General features: G+C 42.1%; 1 protein-coding gene across 1 annotated transcript in view; it reads right to left on the reverse strand.

Annotated features, from left to right (window-relative positions):
- Nucleotides 1-274: 274 nt before the first annotated feature.
- LOC308080239 (double-stranded RNA-specific editase 1-like) overlaps nt 275-22,444 on the reverse strand; it is a gene marked incomplete at its 5' end in the record, with an annotated part of 31,163 nt that continues 8,993 nt past the window's right edge. Inside the window, 7 exons of the mRNA XM_080422015.1 lie at nt 275-826; nt 1,936-2,114; nt 3,724-3,908; nt 8,171-8,339; nt 12,671-12,825; nt 16,721-16,889; nt 18,970-19,084. Coding sequence (XP_080278141.1) covers nt 650-826; nt 1,936-2,114; nt 3,724-3,908; nt 8,171-8,339; nt 12,671-12,825; nt 16,721-16,889; nt 18,970-19,084 — 1,149 coding nt within the window. The 3' untranslated portion in view covers nt 275-649. The remainder of the gene's footprint in view (nt 827-1,935; nt 2,115-3,723; nt 3,909-8,170; nt 8,340-12,670; nt 12,826-16,720; nt 16,890-18,969; nt 19,085-22,444) is intronic.

Below are 22,444 nucleotides of genomic sequence, written 5' to 3' on the forward strand. Positions count from 1 at the left end.
GCTGCCAAATTCCGCCGCTTTTCGCCGTTCTTTTTTTTTCACGCCGTTTGGTGAACCCCCCAAGGTTGGTGCCCTGTGCTGCGCTGCTTTTATCCGCCAGATTGGGAGGTTCACGGCATATTTCGCACCATCACGGTGCGTTCATCATCGGTGACGAGTGCCTCTAACACCGCCGCTGCTGGCTGCGTGCAGCGCGCTGCGAGTCGCCGCGTGTCTGTGTGTCAGGATGCGAGGCCACACTCACACAATCACGTGCAGCATGCGTCCCCTCCCCCTGTGCCTAATGGCTGTACATGGGGCCGACGCGTGCTTTAGCGTGATTGTGTGAGTGTGGCTTCAGGAAGTCAATTCCTAGCCTCGATCTCCAGGCTTTTATTTTTTATTTTTGCTAAAAAATAAAAGCTTGGAAATTCCTGTCCCAGCTGTTGGTACGCAAAAGCGCCTCGCGTCGTCTGATGTGCCGCGCATTATTTATTTGCGGATGTCGTGAGCCCAATATTGTATCGTATCGTTTCATGAAATTAGTGTATCGGCACACCCCTATGTAGAATCATTGGAAACACCTGTGAAGGAAGTAAGGAAGAGGCCCAATTTCTTTCCATTATGGCTGCTGTGCACATAGAGCCTATATATATATATATATGGGGGCTCAGGAGGTGAATGTGAACTGGTCCTGTTCTGTGGGCTTCTTCACCCAGCCCCCCAGGCCAGCCTTGTGGAAGGCCTGGACGAGAACCTGCGTGGCGCCGTGGTACTCCAGCACGGCCCGCTTGGCCTCGTGGTACGTGGCGGGTCGGGGCGTCTGGACCCTCAGAGTGGACGAGAACTAAACACAGGTCACACGAGAGACGAAGACGTTTTAGATATCAGTGCATGGGGGGGGGGGATTCCTTACTTTTTTTATAACTGGCATTAACAAACACATTGAGTAGCAGTGGTGTAAAGTAACTAAGTGCATTTACTCAAGTACTGTACCTGAGTATACAATTTTGAGCTGCTTTTACTTCGCTGGGGTATTTCCAATTTGTAATACTTTTTACTTCTACTGCACTACATCTCAGAGGAAAATATTATACTTTCACACCAAGGTATATATGGTCTGATGGTAAGAGCTGATCAGCTATTTTCGGCAAAAATATTTAGTGCAGAGGGCAAAAAATGAGGCGGCCTAGTATAGACCCCTGGGGGACCCTGCACTGTCTAACAAGTCTATGACACCTGATTCGGATGCTATCAATGCATTGAATGGGACCTTATCACCTTTTATTAGACCATTGAATGGGCGAAATATTCGACATACTGACCTACCCGCGATTTATCAGACCATTCATTGGGTGTTATCAAGACATACTGACCTACCAACGGAGATGACTTAAATAGTTCAGTTTCGGTTTTGGTTTTGGTTTCGGACCATGACGGAGGCGCGCAGTCTCAGGCGAACTGTCACCCCGTGAAGGACCACCGAGGGAGCTAAAGCGACCGAGTTGCCGTCCTGAACGGTGTGGCGTTCGCCTGTGCCTACTCAGCGCCGTTGGAGTTATGTACCGATATGCACAGAATCGTAAATTATGTTGTGGGGACTGCTCCGCCTCCAAGTAGGTCAGTAGCTCCTGATTACGCCCCATGAATGGTCTGACAAATCACGGGTAGGTCAGTATATCGCCTACTCGTCGCCTACTCGCCCATTCATTGGTCTGATAAAACGTGATAATCTCCCATTCAATGCATTGATAGCATTCGAAGCCGGTGTCTATGAAGCCTATCTATGAAATCTATGAAAAATTTTAATCTGCAACACAATGTTATACAATATTTATAGTGGAGGGTCCCTGCTTCATATCTCTCTCTCTCAGCTAAGGGGTCCTTGGCCCGAAAAATGTTGAAGACCCCTGCATTAGACTTTGTCTCTCTGCGTTATGGTCCAGAGTAGTATACCTTGCCGTGCAGTCTCATCCAGCGGCTGTAGAGGGCGTGTTTGCACAGCCTGGAGGGCCGTCCCAGGTCATCCTTCCCCGTGGTGGCGTTGATCACCTCTAGTCCTGGATCTCCCACCGTCCAGTTCACACTGAAGTTCGGCGCTTTCCCCGGCTGCCGGGCCTCTGCGTTGCTGATCCCTGCAGAGCAGAGTATAGTGAATTATGTGAGGGAACCTCTGCGTTGCTGATCCCTACTTAAAGTACCAAAAGTAGAAATACTTGTTATTCAGAATGTCCCATTTCAAAGGTTTTCAAATGGATAAAATGGATAAAAATCTTTTGAAAATAGCAGATCTACAAGCTCACAATGCGGCGCATCGCGACGCATTGTGAGCATGTAGATCGGCTATTTTCGATTGGGCGAAATATATATAGGGCTGAAGTGGTTAATGTATGTTTTGTGACAATAATGAAAATCTAAGTAATTAGTAACTAAAGTTATCTAATAACTTTCGTCCAATGATCCGTGGGTCGGCGGTTCGAATCCCGGCTTCTCCTGTCCACATGTCGAAGTGTCCTTGGGCAAGACACTGAACCCTACATTGCCTCCAATGAGTCGGTCGGCGCTAGCTTGGCCACCATTGGTGTGTGTGTGAATGTGGGAAAAGTGAGGACGCTGGCGTCGACTGTTTGCCGCTCCACCTCCCAATGCCCCCCCCCCCTGTATGTATGAATGAATGAACCATTGTAAAGCGCTTTGAGCACTTGGAAAAGCGCTATAAAAAAATGCAATTCATTATAACCCTTAACTAATATAGTTGGTTTCACTATTTTGTTTAGCCTTTTATCAGAGCAATTGTATGTGTGCATGTGTGTGTTTATTATTGTACTACTATATTATTATTAATACATTATTTTATATAATTATATATTATATGAAATATTAGAATATATTCGAATATAAAAAATAATAAAGCATTGAAATTCGAATGGGATTATAGAGGAGAACTGACAGCCCTAGTGTGAACCACTGAACACTCCAGCTTGCAGAGAGCTTGTAGCAGTCTCTAGTGCGAGACAGACGGAGTGTGTGTGTGTGTGTGTGCAGGGGTGGACTGGCCATATGGCATACCGGGCATATGCCCGGTGGGCCAGTGGGCCACTGGGCCACTGGGCCACTGGGCAAAACATAATAATATTTAAAATTTATATTTTTGCTCCTGTTCATTTCCGGGTTGCACGGCCCAATTATTAGTTACGGTAATGTCCCTGACCATTGGGAAGGCTAGGAGATCTAGCTTGAGGCTGGGGGGGTCGGCCGCGCACAAAGCGCGCGGGCGCGGAAAATTGCGGTAGAGTGTCTGCTATCTGTGCGCCGGTTGTGGTGGGCCGGTCTGGGCCAAAATGCCTGTGTGTGTGTGTGTGTGTGTGGAAATAATGTCATGAAACCTTAGTGATTGAATTTGCAGCAGCTTTGTGTGTGTGTGTGTGAGGGCCGCTTCTCCCTACACGCACACTACGCAGGCTGCGTGGGGCCCCGCCCCACGCAGGGCCCCTACCCACCGAAAAAAAAAAAGAAAAAAAACGCGCGCGTGCATGTGTCCTGTATCATGCTTAGGGCCCCTGTGGAGTCTAAAGCGGCACTGTGTGTGTGTGTGTGTGTGTGTGTGTGTGTGTGTGTGTGTGTGTGTGTGTGTGTGTGTGTGTGTGTGTGTGTGTGTGTGTGTGTGTGTGTGTGTGTGTGTGTGTGTGTGTGTGTGTGTGTGTGTGTGTGCGTGCGTGCGTGCGTGTTTTCCGTCCTCCTCACCGCTGAGGAGGGGCTTGTTGAGCGTGAAGGGCTGCGGCAGCTCCTCCATGTCCGCGCTGATCCTCTGGTACACGGCCCGGGACAGGTGGTCGGCGTGGTACAGGCTGCCCAGGATGATGCTGCCGAAGTACAGGGGCTCCGTGAAGTAGCTCATCAGAGAGCCCTGGAAGCCCACCACGTTCCACCTGCAGACACACACACACACACACACACACACACACACACACACACACACACACACACACACACACACACACACACACACACACTGTCCTTTCAACCTGATGTCCATCAAGTTCAGATACATTACATTATTTATTATTATTATTATTATTAAAAGTTCCGTACACACAGCACTAGGAAATTGAGGAAGAGCCCATAGCCGCGGGAAGATGTTTTAAGGTACGGGTACTGTATGCACACAGTGGGACCGCGCCCGCCTGCCTCACCGCCCCTCAACTTCCCCGCGCGTCCCAAATGATCGCCCGCCTCTCTTATTGAACATGAATTACATAGGCGCGTCGGCCGCTTGCCGTCTGAAAGGACCCTAACTATGGTCTGATTCCTTGTGCTCGAGGCAGAAGGACTGTACCACAGGCCTGTGTGTTTACCCACTGTACATCTCCCCTGTCCACCTATTGTATTAACCCATTAAGAGATATGGGTTCGGCATCGGGTTCGGCATCGGGATCGGGGTTGGCAAAATGACACGCATCTGTGTCATTTTAACATTTCTTTGGCTATTCAAAAATAGCAGATCTACAAGCTCAAAGCGCGGCACCGAGTGCCGCGCTATGAGCTTGTATATCTGCTATTTATTTTAAATCGTGATTTTTTTTTGTGCAAATCTTACGTATTTTTAAAGCGAACATTTGTAACTCAAATCTTTGCTTCTGAGGATTTTACAAATGTCTTCTAAATCCTAACAGTTTTTTTTTTAAAAACGTATTTGCTATACTATCAGTGGTTCTCAAAAAAGATAAGGCCGTGGACCCCCATCTCAAAATATTTTGTTCCGGGACCCCCAGAAGTTGTAAGAGAGTCAAAAATGTTCGCTTTAAAAATATATATATTCAAAGATTTTCACACATTTGCACGATTTAAAAAAAATAGCAGATGTACAAGCTTGTATATCTGCTATTTTTGAATATAGCCAAAGAAATCTTACAATGACAGAGATGCGTTCCCGGTCTCAAAGGGTTAAAACAAAGACAATACAAGTGTAACTACATGTCATTGTCATTATGGGCCATATCATTTACATAACCCTCCACCATATTACCCAAAATGAGTTCTTTAGATATGGTCTTTGTTTACCCATATTCAATAAACATTACAGAATGTACCTGAGATTATTTGGTCAGCGTTAGCTAAATCTCACTGAATCATTGAAAGCCATTAAAATGCATATTTAAATATGTATTAGAGTAATGCAGCAATTCTTTAGATCAAATAAACAGTATAGTTACTTTCAAAAGGGTAACTTAGCAACTTTAACGTCTCATAGGCTGAGCTCTGCTAAAGTATACACTGCATATACTTATGTGCACATGTGTTGAAGACGGGGGCAATCTGTGCTAATGGCTTGAAGTCGACATTAGACTGGTGTGGGCCTTTTTAAATGGTGGATTCCCTGAGATTCCCTGGTTATTATTTTCCCAGAGATTCTTAGCACAGTGCCAGGCTCCCTGGCTTTGAATCAGAAAGCCCAATCAAGCTCCTGTGTCCTGAAGACACTTGGTAGAGCAGCTCACAGAGACAAACACATGGCTGCATCTCAGGTCCTTAAATTACATCCTCATTTCCTACACTTGCATCCTTCCCTTGCATGTTTGTCCCTCCCACAGAGGAAACATGTAGGAAACGAGAAGAGGAGAGAGGAAAGGAGGACATTTTGTTCACAGAAGTGGAACGTAAATTCCTGTGAAGTGTCATGTCCATTTCTAAAGACAACAACACAGCTGACACACCCCCTCCCACTTCCTTTTTTTTTTATCCCACGATTTTGTAACCCTTATTTTTCACCCGGTGCCAATTTTCTAAGTGATCCTGGGCACTACACTCCCCTCACCAGCCTAGGGAGGCCAGGGCCGAGCTCATGCCTCCTTCAATGCATGCGAGCCAACTGACCTTCTTGTCACCTGACAGGGGAGAGTTTCCCTGGTTGGACGTAGCGCATGGAAGGAACACGTTATTCCAACCAGTTCCTTTCCCCTCCATCAGGCGCCCCAGCTGTCATGCATGGGGAGGCGTTATAGTGACCAGGATTACTACATGTTTTTGTGAGGGTATTAACTACCCTGAGAGACACGGGGAGAACATGCAAACTCCACACAGAGTAGGCCCTTTCGCCAACCCCACCTAGGGTATGGGCGCTGATGACGCGGAGGAGAAGACACGCGCCCAGCGCCCACAGCGTCCCCGGCGGGAATCGAATCCAGGACCTTCTAGCTGTGAGGCGACAGCGCTACCGACTGCGCCACCGTGCCCTCGCCGGGCTCCCACTTCCTAATCCTATTTCCTATGTCCTTCGAACAGGCATAAAGCCAAATTCGCTCACTCCAGCTTGACCCGGAAATAGTTTTGTCCCAATTGGTAATTTTTTAGAGGAGCCGAGTGGAGGAGCCGAGTGGAGGAGCCGAGTGGAGGAGCCGAGCGGGCTCTCCGAGTGCGCTTGGAGCGGCTTTCACTGAGTGTACATAAAGTGTAGGCTCGGCAGAGTTTCACGTCTCCTCGCGGGAGACTTCCGCATCACGTGTACAATTTTTTTTCCTTCTTCCTTGACGTTTACATGGTCCTCCTCCACATGTGGCCACACACACACACACTGCTTGAAACCCGAAACCGACCGACCGAGCGGCAGCTCAGAGAGAGAAACACAATGATTGTACTGATGACACGTGGGCTACGGCAGCTCAGAGAGAGAAACACAATGATTGTACTGATGACACGTGGGCTATGGCAGCTCAGAGAGACAAACATAATGATTGCAACACGACAGGGAGGTAAAGTGGCTTCTTTTCAAACATTTCATAATCATAATCATTTGAATTGCAGTTGACTCTGGTGGAAGAGACAACAACGTACTGAATTAAAGGGATTATCCCACATCATATTTCCTGTTTTGAAAGGAAATGTGAGCTGAATTTCTGCTGTGTTGTTCCACCTGCACAAGTCAGCTGATGTCTTTGTAAATCAGACAATAATACTACATTACCCATAATACATTGTGGCACTGACTAGCAGACAACCAGCTGCTCACTGTACTCATCAGATACATATTTCTTGTTTTCTTCTGCTTTGTAAAACCTGAATGTTGTTCATTTCTACAGCAGAATGGTCCTCATTTACAGCAGACATTCTGTACTGTACTGTCCTCTATTTGCTCCAACAAAAAACAACTAAAGGATTAATATTACTGGGGAACTCTGTTAATTATAATGATCACCACGTGACCAACGTATTTTATGATGATTAACTACTGTCAATGTCATTACAACCCGGGTTGACAATCAGTTATTAGAAATAATTATTATCGTTTACAAATAGCAGACAAATAGCAGAGTACAGTCTAGAATGTAAGAGCAGGAAATAAAGGAAGGTAGGTTTCAAAAGTTGACACTTGTTCAAGCATGAATATTAAAAATACTGAGTCTCAACTGATACGGAAATAATGTCATGAAACCTTAGTGATTGAATGTGTGTGTGTGTGTGTGTGTGTGTGTGTGTGTGTGTGTGTGTGTGTGTGTGTGTGTGTGTGTGTGTGTGTGTGTGTGTGTGTGTGTGTGTGTGTGTGTGTGTGTGTGTGCGCGTGTGTAAGTGATTGTTTGCGTACGTGCATGTGTGTGCATGTTGTGGGTGTTAGCCTATGTGTGGGTGTATGTGTGGGCAGTGGTGGAAAAGGTACGTTTTTTTTTAACTTTTACTAAGTAAAAGTATCGATACTGCGATGTAGAAATAGTCTTCCGGAATTAAAAATGTACTTGAGTAAAAGTACGAAAGTATTGGTATCAAATGTACTTTAAGTACCAAAAGTAGAAAGAACTCATTATGCAGAATGTCCCATTTCAAAAGTTTTCAAATGTATAAAAAAAATTATAAAAATATTTTTAAAAATAGCTGATCTACAAGCTCACAATGCGTCGCGATGCGACGCATTGTGAGCTTGTAGATCAGCTACTTTCAAATGGCCGAAATGCACATAGAGCTGAAGTGGGTAATGTATGTTTTGTCAAAAATCTCCAAAGGAACTAGCAACTAAAGTTTTCTAATAATTGTAGTGGAGTAAAAAGCACAATATTTGCCTCTGAGATGTAGTGGAGTAGAAGTAAAAGTATTGAAAATTGAAAATGCTCCAGTAAAGTAAAAAAAAAAGTACTGTACTTGAGTACATGTACTTAGTTACTCTCCACCACTGGGTGCATGGGTGTGGAGGCAGTGGCAGTACCTGGCTATCTTATCGCTACAGGACATGGTGAGCAGCCGCTCCCCCTGCAGAACTCCGTCCCAGGTCTGCAGGGTGCTGCTGGAGCGCACGGGGATGGTGCCCTCCCCCGACTCTATCTTGGTGCGCAGCTGGCCGCGGGCCTTCCTGTTCGGGTGCCTGTCCCCCTGGTCTGTGTGACAGAAATGACATCAGTTTGCAAGCCAGGCCACTGACACGACCTTAAAGGAGAATTTTGGACTAAAGTTTTCTTACCTTTTCTATGACGTTATGATATCTTAGGATGAATGGTACAGTAGAAAAATGTCATAACTCCACCCCTGAGCCGCCACGGATAGGCCTTAGGTTAGATCACATATTTTAATAGCTTTAAAAAAAAAAAAAATTGGTGAGATCTGACGTTCATAGTGACAGAACACTATGCAACCAAAAAAAAAAAAAACAGAAGTCTCGCTAGACGAGATTGAAATCTCGAGATTTCAATCTCGTCTAGCGAGACTTCTTTTTTTTTTTTTTTTTTTTTTTTTTTTGGGACAGTGTTCTGTCACTATGAACGTCAGATCTCACCAAAAAATATATAAAAAAAAGCTATTAAAATATGTGATCTAACCTAAGGCCTATCCGCGCACCTTTTAAGCTGTGGCGGCTCAGGGGTGGAGTTATGAAAATTTTCTACTGTACCATTCAACCTAAGATATCATAACGTCATAGAAAAGGTAAGAAAACTTTAGTCCAAAATTCTCCTTTAAAGGTAGGGTAAGTGTTTTTCTTAAATAGCTCTATATTCTGATAGTACTCATTGCTATAGAGTGTTTGTTCAGTAAAAGGAGTCTCCTTGTCTCTCCAGCTCTTCATAAAACAGAAAATGCATTTTCGTTTCAGTTTCAGTTTCATTTCCAATTTTATCCAATCAGGATAGAGAACTCAATCAGGATATAGATTAAACAAGTGAAATTGGAAGTGATGACACTAAGAAATGAGCAGGCGAAATTGGAACTGGAACACTATAAAAATGAAGCTTAAAAATGGGTACTTTCTCCTGATTGGCTGAGATTTTGACACCTACCGGAAAATGTATTTTCTGTTTATTAAAGAGCTGGAGAGACGGGGAGACTCCTGTTACTGAACAAACACTCTATAGCAGCGCTACTCAACCCGCGGCCCGCGGGCCGCATGCGGCCCGATCGCAGCGTCTTGGCGCAGCGTCTTTTTTTTTAAGCACAGGATAAAAATATACATTTCCGTTCAAATATATGGGTTGCTAAAACATTTTTCAAAAACAAACAGACAGACATACATACAGGTGCGTCAATTGTTACAGGTATAATGCATAGTTTTCTATGCATTTCGGGTTTTTGGGGGGGTTTGACCCCCAAATTTTTCCGGCCGCGCGGCTCTGCCGCGCGCCCAGGATAGGTGTCTGCCACTGGACATACACACAACACAAAATAAACTGGTACAGTGAAAATAATATGATAGGACCGTCATTTTTATGGCGGCCCCTTGGACTTTTGGTATTTTGCTGAGTGGCCCCTGAGCCATCTTAAGTTGAGTAGCCCTGCTCTATAGCAATGATTCAGAATATAGTGCTTTAAACTTTTAACAAAATACTTTTAGTTTTAACCCAAAAATATCACTTACCCTACCTTTAACCCACGTTCCCCCAAATCCTATAAACTACCATGAACCCTAAAGACCCTATTCTGGGCATGTCATAGTACTGTAGGTGAACATTTGGCGAAAATAGGCGAAGGTTGTTAAATATTTCAGATCTATAAGCTCACAAAGCATCGCGTCCGAGTGCAAAAGAGAGGGGACCAAGTATAGACCCCTGGGGAAACCCGTCAATATTTTTGTGTAAAAAAGAAATTGTGTTAATAACTCTTGCTTCATTGCTATTGAGTGTTTTTCAGTAACAGGAGTCTCCCTGTCTCTCCAACCCTTTAGTAAACAGAAGATACTTTTACAGTTCAGGATACTAATTGTATTCAATCAGGAGAGTGAAGTAATACACGATAAAGGCTATAAAAAAAGTTAAACGGGAAGTGAAATTGTAACTGGAACACTATGACATTGAAGCTGATGAAATATCTTTTGTAGGGTTCTCTCTCCTGATTTGATTTATATAGAGCTTTAACTGTTTAACAGAAAACATATCACTGAAAATTGTTGCCCATCATTTTTGCCTATAATAACATAACATAATAAGTAGGATAACAGGTTGACAGTGGTTAATAGCACGCACAGTCATGCTGAAAAACGTTCCAATGGCTCGTGTCAATGCTCCCAAAAGAAGAGAGAAAGCAAAGCAAAAAGGCCATTAAAGAAATACATGCAGCATTGTTGTTTTTCTCCACTAACCCTCCATGTCAGCTTTGTGGAGTTAGAAGATGTTTAGTTTATGTTTAGTTCTAGTAAGTGAGAAGATGTTTAGTTTATGTTTAGTTCTAGTAAGTGAGAAGATGTTTAGTTTATGTTTTTATGTTTAGTTCTAGTAAGTGAGAGGATGTTTAGTTTATTTTTAGTTCTAGTTAGTGAGTAGATATGTGTAGTTCATGTTTAGTTCTAGTAAGTGAGAAGATATGTTTAGTTCATATTTAGTTCTAGTAAGTGAGAGGATGTTTAGTTTATGTTTAGTTTATATTGAGTTCTAGTTAGTGAAAAGATGTTTAGTTTATGTTTAGTTCTAGTAAGTGAGTAGATATGTGTAGTTCATGTTTAGTGTTCTCAGTAGAATCCACTCACCCTCCATGCCGGCTTCGTGCGGTGAGAAGATGCTTTATTTATAGTTGTAGTTAGTGAGTAGATATGTTTATATTTAGTTCTAGTTAGTGAGAGGATGTTTAGTTTATGTTTAGTTCTAGTAAGTGAGAAGATGTTTAGTTTATATTTAGTTCTAGTTAGTGAGAAGATGTTTAGTTTATATTTAGTTCTAGTTAGTGAGAAGATGTTTAGTTTATATTTAGTTCTAGTTAGTGAGAAGATATGTGTAGTTAATGTTTAGTTCTAGTAAGTGAGAAGATATGTTTAGTTTATATTTAGTTGTAGTAAGTGAGAAGATGTTTAGTTTATATTTAGTTCTAGTTAGTGAGAAGATGTTTAGTTTATATTTAGTTCTAGTTAGTGAGAAGATATGTGTAGTTAATGTTTAGTTCTAGTAAGTGAGAAGATATGTTTAGTTTATATTTAGTTCTAGTAAGTGAGAAGATATGTTTAGTTTATATTTAGTTCTAGTAAGTGAGTAGATATGTGTAGTTAATGTTTAGTTCTAGTAAGTGAGAAGATATGTTTAGTTTATATTTAGTTCTAGTAAGTGAGAAGATATGTTTAGTTTATATTTAGTTCTAGTAAGTGAGAAGATATGTTTAGTTTATATTTAGTTCTAGTTAGTGAGAAGATATGTGTAGTTAATGTTTAGTTCTAGTAAGTGAGAAGATATGTTTAGTTTATATTTAGTTCTAGTAAGTGAGTAGATATGTGTAGTTCATGTTTAGTTCTAGTAAGTGAGAAGATATGTTTAGTTTATATTTAGTTCTAGTAAGTGAGAAGATATGTTTAGTTTATATTTAGTTCTAGTAAGTGAGAAGATATTTTTAGTTTATATTTAGTTCTAGTTAGTGAGAAGATATGTGTAGTTAATGTTTAGTTCTAGTAAGTGAGAAGATATGTGTAGTTAATGTTTAGTTCTAGTAAGTGAGAAGATATGTTTAGTTTATATTTAGTTCTAGTAAGTGAGAAGATATGTTTAGTTTATATTTAGTTCTAGTAAGTGAGTAGATATGTGTAGTTAATGTTTAGTTCTAGTAAGTGAGAAGATATGTTTAGTTTATATTTAGTTCTAGTAAGTGAGAAGATATGTTTAGTTTATATTTAGTTCTAGTAAGTGAGAAGATATGTTTAGTTTATATTTAATTCTAGTTAGTGAGAAGATATGTGTAGTTAATGTTTAGTTCTAGTAAGTGAGAAGATATGTTTAGTTTATATTTAGTTCTAGTTAGTGAGAAGATATGTGTAGTTAATGTTTAGTTCTAGTACGTGAGAAGATATGTTTAGTTTATATTTAGTTCTAGTTAGTGAGAAGATATGTGTAGTTAATGTTTAGTTCTAGTAAGTGAGAAGATATGTTTAGTTTATATTTAGTTATAGTAAGTGAGTAGATATGTGTAGTTAATGTTTAGTTCTAGTAAGTGAGAAGATATGTTTAGTTTATATTTAGTTCTAGTAAGTGAGAAGATATGTTTAGTTTATATTTAGTTCTAGTAAGTGAGAAGATATGTTTAGTTTATATTTAGTTCTAGTAAGTGAGAAGATATGTTTAGTTTATATTTAGTTCTAGTTAGTGAGAAGATGTTTAGTTTATATTTAGTTCTAGTTAGTGAGAAGATATGTGTAGTTAATGTTTAGTTCTAGTAAGTGAGAAGATATGTTTAGTTTATATTTAGTTCTAGTAAGTGAGTAGATATGTGTAGTTCATGTTTAGTGTTCTCAGTAGAATCCACTCACCCTCCATGCCGGCTTCGTGCGGTGAGAAGATGCGTGCGTCCCCGCAGGGCGAGGTGCTGATGTACAGATGGAACTGAATGTTCTCCTTCAGCTTGAAGCCGTGGTTGTTGTCACAGCGGCAGAAGACAGAGCTGTGCTGGTCCTCTTTGTTGGTGCTGCGGACAAAACACATGACGCGTTATTGTCTTTCAATGTGCAAAACAAGTACATTTCTGCAGATACATACGCGCTGTGAGCTTGTAGATCTGCTATTTTTGACAACTACTATCTGTTCTAACTACTATCACTGTTCTAGATACTACGAATTTTCTGAAAAACTTATGGTGCTATATAGCCTGGGATCAACGCCGTTTTCGGGTTGATGATCGGGCCAGGAGTGGAAGTAACCCTATACGCGTGTCATCCGCGTCATCAGGGGGGGGGGCTTCAGAGGTGCGCTCCCCCACTTCCAAAATTATCACTATAGGAACCGCCACGAGAAGAGGACGGTGGTTATACTATAGTGTTAACTTCTTCTTTTTTGTTTTGCCACCCCACTATTTCCTTCAGAAATGCCCCCTCAGGCCTTACAGGGCTGATGCATAACCATGCTATATGCCTGTCAGCTGACAGCTGTGGACTATCACTCCCACTGCACTGATTGGTGCCTATACTTAAATAACGTTGCTGCTGCTATCTGCTAAACTCCCTTCACCGCCCCAGCCTCCACCTGCTTTGGTTCTGCTCTATATGCACCCTGAGTGGGTTTCAGTGGTAAATTAATCCTCACGGGGGATTAGGCTATGCAATGCTCCCTGCATGCTTTATCAGGTTTATTTCATGCCGTTTTGCTGTATTGCGGCAGGAGAGAGCCCTCCACAACGGTAGAACCATATACTGCCAAGTCAACATTACATTTAATGGGCTGGTTATGGGATACGGTATAGTGTAGTGGTAAGATTATCAAGAGGAGACATGAGTACAATTAACTGACCTCTCTGACAAGCGTCAATGTTGAGTTCCACACTATATAATTGAACTAACATTAAAGGTAGGGTAAGTGATTTTCTTTGCTCAAAATAAGTGTTAAATAGCTCTATATTGTGATAGTAATCATTGCTATAGAGTGTTTGTTCAGTAACGGGCGTCTCCATGTCTCTCCGGCTCTTTATTAAACAGAAAATGCATTTTCAGGTCAGGATACCAATTCTATCCAATCAGGATAGAGAACTCAGTCAGGATACAGATTAAACAAGTGGAATTGGAAGTGGTGACACAAAGAAATGAGCTGAACCAATTGGAACTGGATCACTATCAAAATGAAGCTGATAAATGGGTACTATCTTCGGATTGGCTGACATGTCACCTACTGAGGATGTCACCTACCTGAAAAAAATGTTTTCTGTTTAATAAAGAGCTGGAGACACATGGAGACTCCTGTTACTGAACAAACACTCTGTAGCAATGAATACTATCAGAATATAGAGCTTTTAATACAAAACTTTTTGTTTTAACCAAAACATATCACTTACCCTACCTTTATTGTAATTCAGAATCAGAAAGGCAATAATCATATGTGACATTTATTTTTTAAATGATCTCTTTCAATCTCAGACAACTTGACATGAAGAACATGAATCATTCACTCTCTTTTGTAGTGCTGCACTGTGGTGAATGTTCCCTTACAGTGTTAGCATATCCTTTTCTTTTTTCTTATATTTTTGGGGGCTTTCTGGCCTTTATTTATAGTTGTACAGTAGAGACAGACAGGAGACGGGGGGAGAGAGATGGGGAGAGGACATGCGGAAAAGCTCGTCAGGCACGGGACTCGACTCATTGAAGCCTGGGTGCCTGGACCACTACGCCAGCCGTTCGGGCCGAGTATATATTTTCTTAGATTATTTAATGTTAACTAGTATGTCGCTGTTCTGTTTCAGAGTTGCCGTTTCTTATCTCTTTGAGCGTCGTTTTTTTTTGCCTCCACAAGAGAGCAACCCCACCAAGTCAAACTCCACACGCATGAACGTGCGCGTTGGCAACGAATCAATTCTGATTCTGTGTGCTTGTGTTTCTCTCAGCGGTACAATTCTTAACCCTTTTAGACCGGGAACGCGTCTGTGTCATTTTTAGATTTCTTCGGCTATTCAAAAATGGCAGATCTACAAGCTCGTAGCGAGGCACCGAGTGCCGCGCTACGGGCTTGTAGATCTTTTTTTTTTTTAAATGTGTATATAATATGTTCTTCTAAAGCGAATTTTTTTAACTCAAATCTTTGCTTCTGGTGGTCCCTGGAACAACATATTTTGAGGTCTGTGGCCAAATACTTATTTTGGGGGTCCTTGACATAAAAAAGTTTGAGGACCACTGTTATTATAGCAAAATATTAGGATCTAGTAGACATTGTAGAATCCCCCCAGAAGCAAAGATTTGAGTTAAAAATGTTCGCTTTAAAAAATATATATATTCAAAGATTTACACAAATTTCCAAGATTTTTCAGAAAATAGCAGATCTACAAGCTCATATCGCGCTATGAGCTTGTATATCTGCTATTTTGGAATAGCCCAAAGACATCCTAAAAATGACACACAGATGCGTTCCCTTCCCGGCCTTAAAGGGTTAAGGCCAATTCACACTTCATCACACGACTGTGTCGCTGGATGAAAAGAGATGATTTTGAAAAGCAAAAGCCAGGCGGCGCGTTGTGTGAATGAATGAATGAATGAATGAATGAGCCCCCCTTCAGCCCCTACAGAGACTCACCTGAGTGGGCCCTTTCACCAACCCCTAGGTGGGGTTGGTGAAAGGGTTTACTCTGTGTCTAGTTTGCATGTTCTCCCTGTGTCTCTCAGGGTAGTTAATACCCTCACAAAAACATGTAGTAATCCTGGTCTCTATACCGCCTCCCCCATGCATGACCATAGATATATATTAAGGCTAGATGACTCACCCGCGCTGCTGGCCAATGGAGTACGACGTTGCCACATGGCGGCCATCTTGCGACAGTCATTATTAACATTATGTCTATGGTGCATGTACTATTGAAATAACCATAGCGTGCTCAATTTTCATCCGATTTTCAAACGGTTTGGTGTGTTGTAAACACCAAAGATGTAGTTATGATACTGCATACTTAATGTTATTTAAAAAAAATAAACACATGATTATAATTATAAGTAGGCCTATGCAGTATCATAACTACATCTTTGGTGTTTACAACACACAAATTGAGCACGCTATGGTTATTTCAATAGTACATGCACCATAGACATAATGTTATGAATGACTGTCACAAGATGGCCGCGGTTGAGCTACGCTTGCGACGCCCCCTTGAGCCATCTAGCCTTTATATATATCTATGTGCATGACAGCCTGGGCGCCTGATGGAGGGGAAAGGAACTGGTTGGAATAACGTGTTTTTTCACAGTGGTGGAATGAACTTCCCACTGATGTCAGGACAGCAGAGTCACTGCCCATCTTTCGCCGCAGGCTGAAAACCCACCTCTTCAGGAAACACTGCCCTTCCTCTTTGCCTGGCCTACTTGTGGTTAACTAGTTGTACGAACTCTTGTTTTATTGTTGTATTGTTTTATTGGATCTTGTTTAGTCGATACACTTATTTGTTTTAGCTCTTGCTCATTTGATTTTGCTATTTTGTCTCATCTGTTTAAGAAGGTAGGTAGCTGATTACACTGATTACACAGTAGCACTTTTACCTTAGCGCTAGGTATACTCTTGGTTGCTTGTTTTTGCAGAAAATGCACTTAAGACTTCTGGTGATTAGTAGTTTTCGTTCCCTACCTATGTTGAATACACTTATTGTAAGTCGCTTTGGATAAAAGCGTCTGCTAAATGACTGTAATGTAATGTAATGTAATGTGTTCCTTCCACGCGCTACAAGAAGGTCAGTGGGCTCTCATGCACTGAAGGAGGCATGAGCTCGGCTCTGGGCTCCCTAGGCTGGCGGGGGGAGTGTAGGGCCCAGGATCGCTTAGAAAATTGGCACCGGGTAAAAAAAAAAGGGTTACAAAATCGTGGGATAGAAAAAAAATTAGAAAGAAAAAGAAACTCACCTGAGGAAGAGCTCCAGCTGGCAGTAGAGGTATCTGATGAGGGAGCGGCGAGCCACGATCTCGGCGTGGCAGTCGTTGAGCGCCAGGCCGCGGTCGCTCATGTACTCGCCGTTGATGCATTTGGTCCCCGTGGACACGCAGATGACCTGGGCCTCCTTCACATCTGAGCCTGCACCGGTACAATGTATGGAGAATGAGACTTTTTTTTTTGTTGATTTTCGCCCCCTTTTCCCCCCCCGATTTAGTCGTTATGCGTATTGATTCCCCCCCACACACACATGTGTGTTGTCATTGCTTTTGTATCCAAAAAAAGAAATATGGACAGGGTCACGCCATTGGTTTCTACTTTCTACTGTATAGACCGTAAATGAAGCCTATTTTTGCAGCCATTTCAAATCCGCCATCTTTCTATATTCGGTTGATATCCGGTCCGAAATGCAAACGGAAATGAATGCTATTGGCTGAGACCGCAGCGAGGGCTCGGTAGAACCAGTAGAAACCCTAGAAACCCTACTTTATCATTATTTAAAAAATAAATGGGACTATAATTTACCAAAACACATATCACGGTGATTGAAAGAAGACTTTAAACTAGCGACTGGAAGCATATAGTATTTATGACAATGTTTATTAAGGTAATAAAATCAAGTGTAAAGCCATGCGCTTGAATAGAGCCTAATTGCTTCTGCAACCAGCAGGGGTGAAACAGCGAGACTAACAGGCCATTCGTATGAACTGTCACACTTCCTATATAGCCTCAGTTTACAAGCCGGATGCTAGCCCCTTGGTGCGTACACATTACAACAGTGGTTCCCAAAATATTCTGGATCAGGGCCCACTTGAAAATCCCGAAAGCGTTCGCGGCCCATCGGCTGCCACGTTAAGTGGTCAGATGTCAGATGGGTGGGCCATGTGCGTTTTCGGAGCTCATGTTTATTTTAATGACCAATCGATGGACTGTGTTCCTGCTTTGATCAATGTTACTAATATAGTAAACGTTGAAGGGGTATGACACCATATAGGCTGATTTTATAGTTTTGTTTTCCACTTCAGGTTAAAAGCTACAGCAGGGTAAAAACATGGCAGGCTGCAAAATCACTGTACTATTTAGGTGTGTCAACACTGTCTACCATGCTTTGCACATTGGCTCTGGAAACACCTATGAAAACCTAACACAATCATTATTAATGTGTTTGGTGCAGCTGTGTTGTTTTTAATCTGCTGTAGTTTTGAACCTGAACTGGAAAACAAACTACAAAATCATCTTTGGAGGTCACTCTTCGATATAAGAAAACCGGGAACACTCGTAAATCAAAGAGTGCGGCCATTTATGTCAAGATTAGACTGATTTAGCATTGCAGCATATCTTTGCCTATACTTGTGTGACGTCAATGACCAAATATCACTCCCATAGTATGTCTCTGAACATTTTCAAACAGGAGTTTGAATTTATAAGCCTCTGAATTAAAACATAGCAAAAATAGTAGTCAGATGATCAGAGATCTCTGCCTGCTGATGCATCTGGTGACGTAAATGCAATACAGGGGATAAAAGTGGGAGGAAAGTTCTTCAGAGATGAAAAGTACGGTCCTTCATATTAGGACAGTGAATGTGAAATGATTTGTTTTCAAATCATTTTTATGAGTGCCAAACTCGAATCTTCGTTTTTTCATTAAAAATAAAAATAAATCCCCCCACAAGGGGCGCTCTAACGCAACTTAGGAATGATCCTAGGACCCTTTTTAAATGAAATGGACGGATGTGACGTCAGCCCCCCAAAAAACGTCCTCTCCAACGATAGGATTTGGAGAAAAAGGTCCATATATCTCCATACATTTTTTACAGTGTGCAAAAAAGATCCCTCTGCAATGGCGGATATCGTGGTAGAAATGTTATTGTTCCAGTCGTTAGACCCGGCCATCACCCAGACAACCCTTTGTTTACATCCGGGTCCTCGTGGAGGCGTCTACAACTCTAAGAAGAACGCCGTAAACGGTAAGAAACGCTGGCACTGGATGTACCCTGTTTTAAAAAAACCTCTGGCACTCATTGTGTTAATATGGGCCGATATAATATCGGGGGGAACAATATTATGGGACATCTCTAGTGTCAAGCTTGTAGATCTGCTACTTTTGATGCTTTCGTGTGACGCTGTAGTGTGATCAAGTAGGGAGCTAGTTTACGAGAAAAAAACACAAAGAGTTAAAATAACGGAGACAGGAGGTTTCTGCCCCGACGGCGACCAATACCTGTAGTCATGACAACGCCGGACAGGACTTTCCGCCGCGCGTGTGGAGACGACAAGTTGTCCGTCAGCTCGCTGAACTTGTCGACGACCAGGCGAGAGACGGCGTCCGCCAGGACCTGAGGAAAGCGACCGAGCCAAACATTAGAACAATCACAGTACAGAGGAAGGGTTCCTCGAGGTGAAGGAGCCAAACATTAGAACAATCACAGAACAGAGGAAGGGTTCCTCGAGGTGAAGGATGGAACGGGACAAACAGGGAGGTCCTTCCGGAGGATAATGACTACCTAAAAGAAACTGCTTCTGTCAGATGTTACTACACTGTCAGTCCCGGATCTAGGCATGGGCGAGGGGGGGCAATGCCCCCCCAAATGCCCTGACTGCCCCCCCCCCCAAAACAATCTTTTTTTGGGGGGGGGGGTGGGGGGGCTTGTGAAAGTTACATTCATGTCATGATATGAAATGTGAGCTTACCATAATCAAAATAACCCTTAATCATATTCCATCATGTATCATTGCACAATTCAAATAATCCTCTGCCCTGGTTTTCCATGGGCAGTGTTGCCAGATATTGTGAGAGAAAGAAGCCTAGGAAAACAAGCCCAAAAGAACAATAGGAAGCAGTATTACACAAACAGCCGGAAAAAAAATTGAAAAAAAACGCAATTTGTTTTTTGGGGAAGCCGCCCCCCCAGCATTTATTAATGCCCCCCCAGTTAATAATGTCTGTATCCGGGCCTGCTGTCAGTTATTTTTTCTCGCAAATGCCAACCTCACATTTGAGAGAAAACAAGACAGGGTCTAAACGGCTTATCCTATCTGTCATGTGGATCTCATTATTGATGATGTCAGTCTTGCCCAAATATGGAGAGACTGTCGGGTACAAGAAACGTGGCTCTGATCAGTCCAGTGGTTTGTGAGACTAGCTGCGGACACACTGACCAGACAGACAGACAGACAGGACTCTCTTCTTGCCTCCTAGAACCTGCACCATAAAACTCATGATCTGATATAAAGGGAGGACATTTTTCCTTTTTATTCAGTGGCCGAAATGGGCTTCCATACTAATAATAAGAATGAGCTATGATGTAGACATTAGCGTTCGGCATGAGAAATAGCAGGTAAAAAGCACTGAAACTGTCACCATTTCAATTAAACAAGGTTGTGCTGCCGTGAATGACGGCTGGACAAGCGGGAGGCTTTAAACAGTAAAACTCCTGGCATTCCTGACTGATCTGTGTGTGTGTGCGTGTGCGTGCGTACATGCGTGCGTGCGTGTGGGGACGCTTATATAATCAATAGCGGTGTTTGACTAGCACTCAGGAGGTGATGTTAATTAAGATAGCGGTTTACTCCTCTGCACCATTGTTATCTGTGGCCGTGGATTAGCGGTGGTGGGGGATTAAGCGATGTGCAAACAGATGTCCAGTGCACGCAGCATTGAACTCCTCTCACGGCCTTTCAATCAGACTTTGTCAGAGAGAATGGGAGGTAATGAGCAGCGATAGAAGACAGAGGGAGTGGGCTGAACGGTGCGATCAATCAAAGGGCTTCTCTAATGTTCTCGGCGCAACGACACGTTAGAATGTCGTTCTGCACGATGCCAACTTTGTCGCAAATGATACAACAGAAGTTTCTACGCCGTGGGTTGAAACGTCAACAAAAAAAGACGATGAAACAACAAAGATTATGCTGTTCTGTTTTGTTTCTTCTTTTTCAAGACCATAGTGGTTGTCTGGCATGTTTAGCCCATTGATAAAGACTCACTGCTCACCATTTTCCAAAGAATAATATGGTTTGTTTGATTTTCATGGAAGCCATTTGATTCCCTTGAGATAACATTGATTCATGAGTGAAAGTCAAACGCTCTTGACATTTGGCCAACATTGGCTGAATTGTTCAGTTAAAGGACGACTTCACCGATTTTCAACCTATCTTCATATAATTGGTCCCCACTAATACTCATGATAAAATGGTACAATTTTTTTCTAATTGGTCTGTGTCTCATAGGAGGGCTGTGGACAGTCCAGAAACCCGTCTAACAGTGACATCATCGTTAGGCATGATTTTTTTTCCCAACAAGATTTCACATTTTTTATTTCGATTTTTATTAACACGAGAACAATGGCTTCTTTTATTGCATTGCAACTTTCCAGGAATAGAAAGCCTGCAGTTTCTATTAGCTTGGATTCCCCATTGATGATGTCACTGGTAGACGGGACTCTGAACTGTCCACAGCCCTCCTCTGAGACACAGACCGAGTAGATTTTTTTTTTACCATTTTATCATGAGTATTAGTGAGGACCAATTATATGAAGATAGGTTGAAAATCGGGGAAGTCGTCCTTTAAGTTTGTAACGTTTCAGTGACTTTGGACAATAATTAATGTTAACATACCAAGGTACGCTTTGGGAAATGGTTGACAGCAATGTCGAGGTAAGCAAAGCTACAGTATGTTCCCTCAAACAACCCAGACCCCTAACCCCAACCCACACCCTTAATCTGGAGTGTTGTGTTGCGGGAATTCTTCCAATTGAGACCGGGAACGCATCTGTGTCATTTCAGATTTCTTTAGCCATTCAAAAATAGCAGATCTACAAGCTCATAGCGTGGCACCGAGTGCCGTGCTATGAGCGGCACACATGTTCTAATCTCTTAGAAAAATCGTGAACATTTGTGCACATCTTTGAATATATTTTTTATAGATAAAATGTTTTACGCAAATCTTTGCTTCTGGGGATTCTACAAATGTCTTCTAAATCCTAAATCCTAATTCTAAAGTGTTTTTTGTTTTGTTTTATTTTTTACTTATGTTGCTATAATATCAGTGGTTCTCAAACTTTTTCATGTCAAGGACCTCCCAAAATGATATGTATTTGGCCGCGGACCCCCATCTCAAAATACGTTGTTCCAGGGACCCCCCCCCCCCCCCCCAGAAGCAAAGATTTGAGTTACAAATGTTCGCTTTAAAAATATTTATGTTCAAAGATTTGCAAAAATAGCAGATCTACAAGCTCGTAGTGCGGAGCTTGTAGATCTGCTATTATTGAATAGCCCAAAGTATAAAATAATGGTTAAAGTGGTTACACGGATGCGTTCCCGGTTTTAATGGGTTAACATAGAGCGGACCCCCATGTCGAGAAGAAGACAGTGAGTCGTAGTCTAAGGCCTAAAAAAAAGACCAGGAGCCAGTTGCACCACCTCACACTAAGTTCAAACTTAGCCTATAGTTACAGCTTAAATGGCTTTTAAAAAGCCTTTTAGACCAGGAAAGTATTGGTGTCATTTTAAGATTTCTTTGGCTATTCAAAAAATAGCAGATCTACAAGCTCATAGTGCGGCACCGAGTGCCGCGCAATGAGCTTGTATATCTGCTATTTTTTGAAAAATCGTCAAAATGCGTGCAAATCTTTACAAATATATTCTTTTAAGCGAACATTTGTAAAATATTTTTGTTCCAGGGACCCCCCAGAAGCAAA

Source organism: Gymnoscopelus braueri (assembly GCF_963280865.1).
Source record: "Gymnoscopelus braueri genome assembly, chromosome: 24".
NCBI lineage: Eukaryota > Metazoa > Chordata > Actinopteri > Myctophiformes > Myctophidae > Gymnoscopelus > Gymnoscopelus braueri.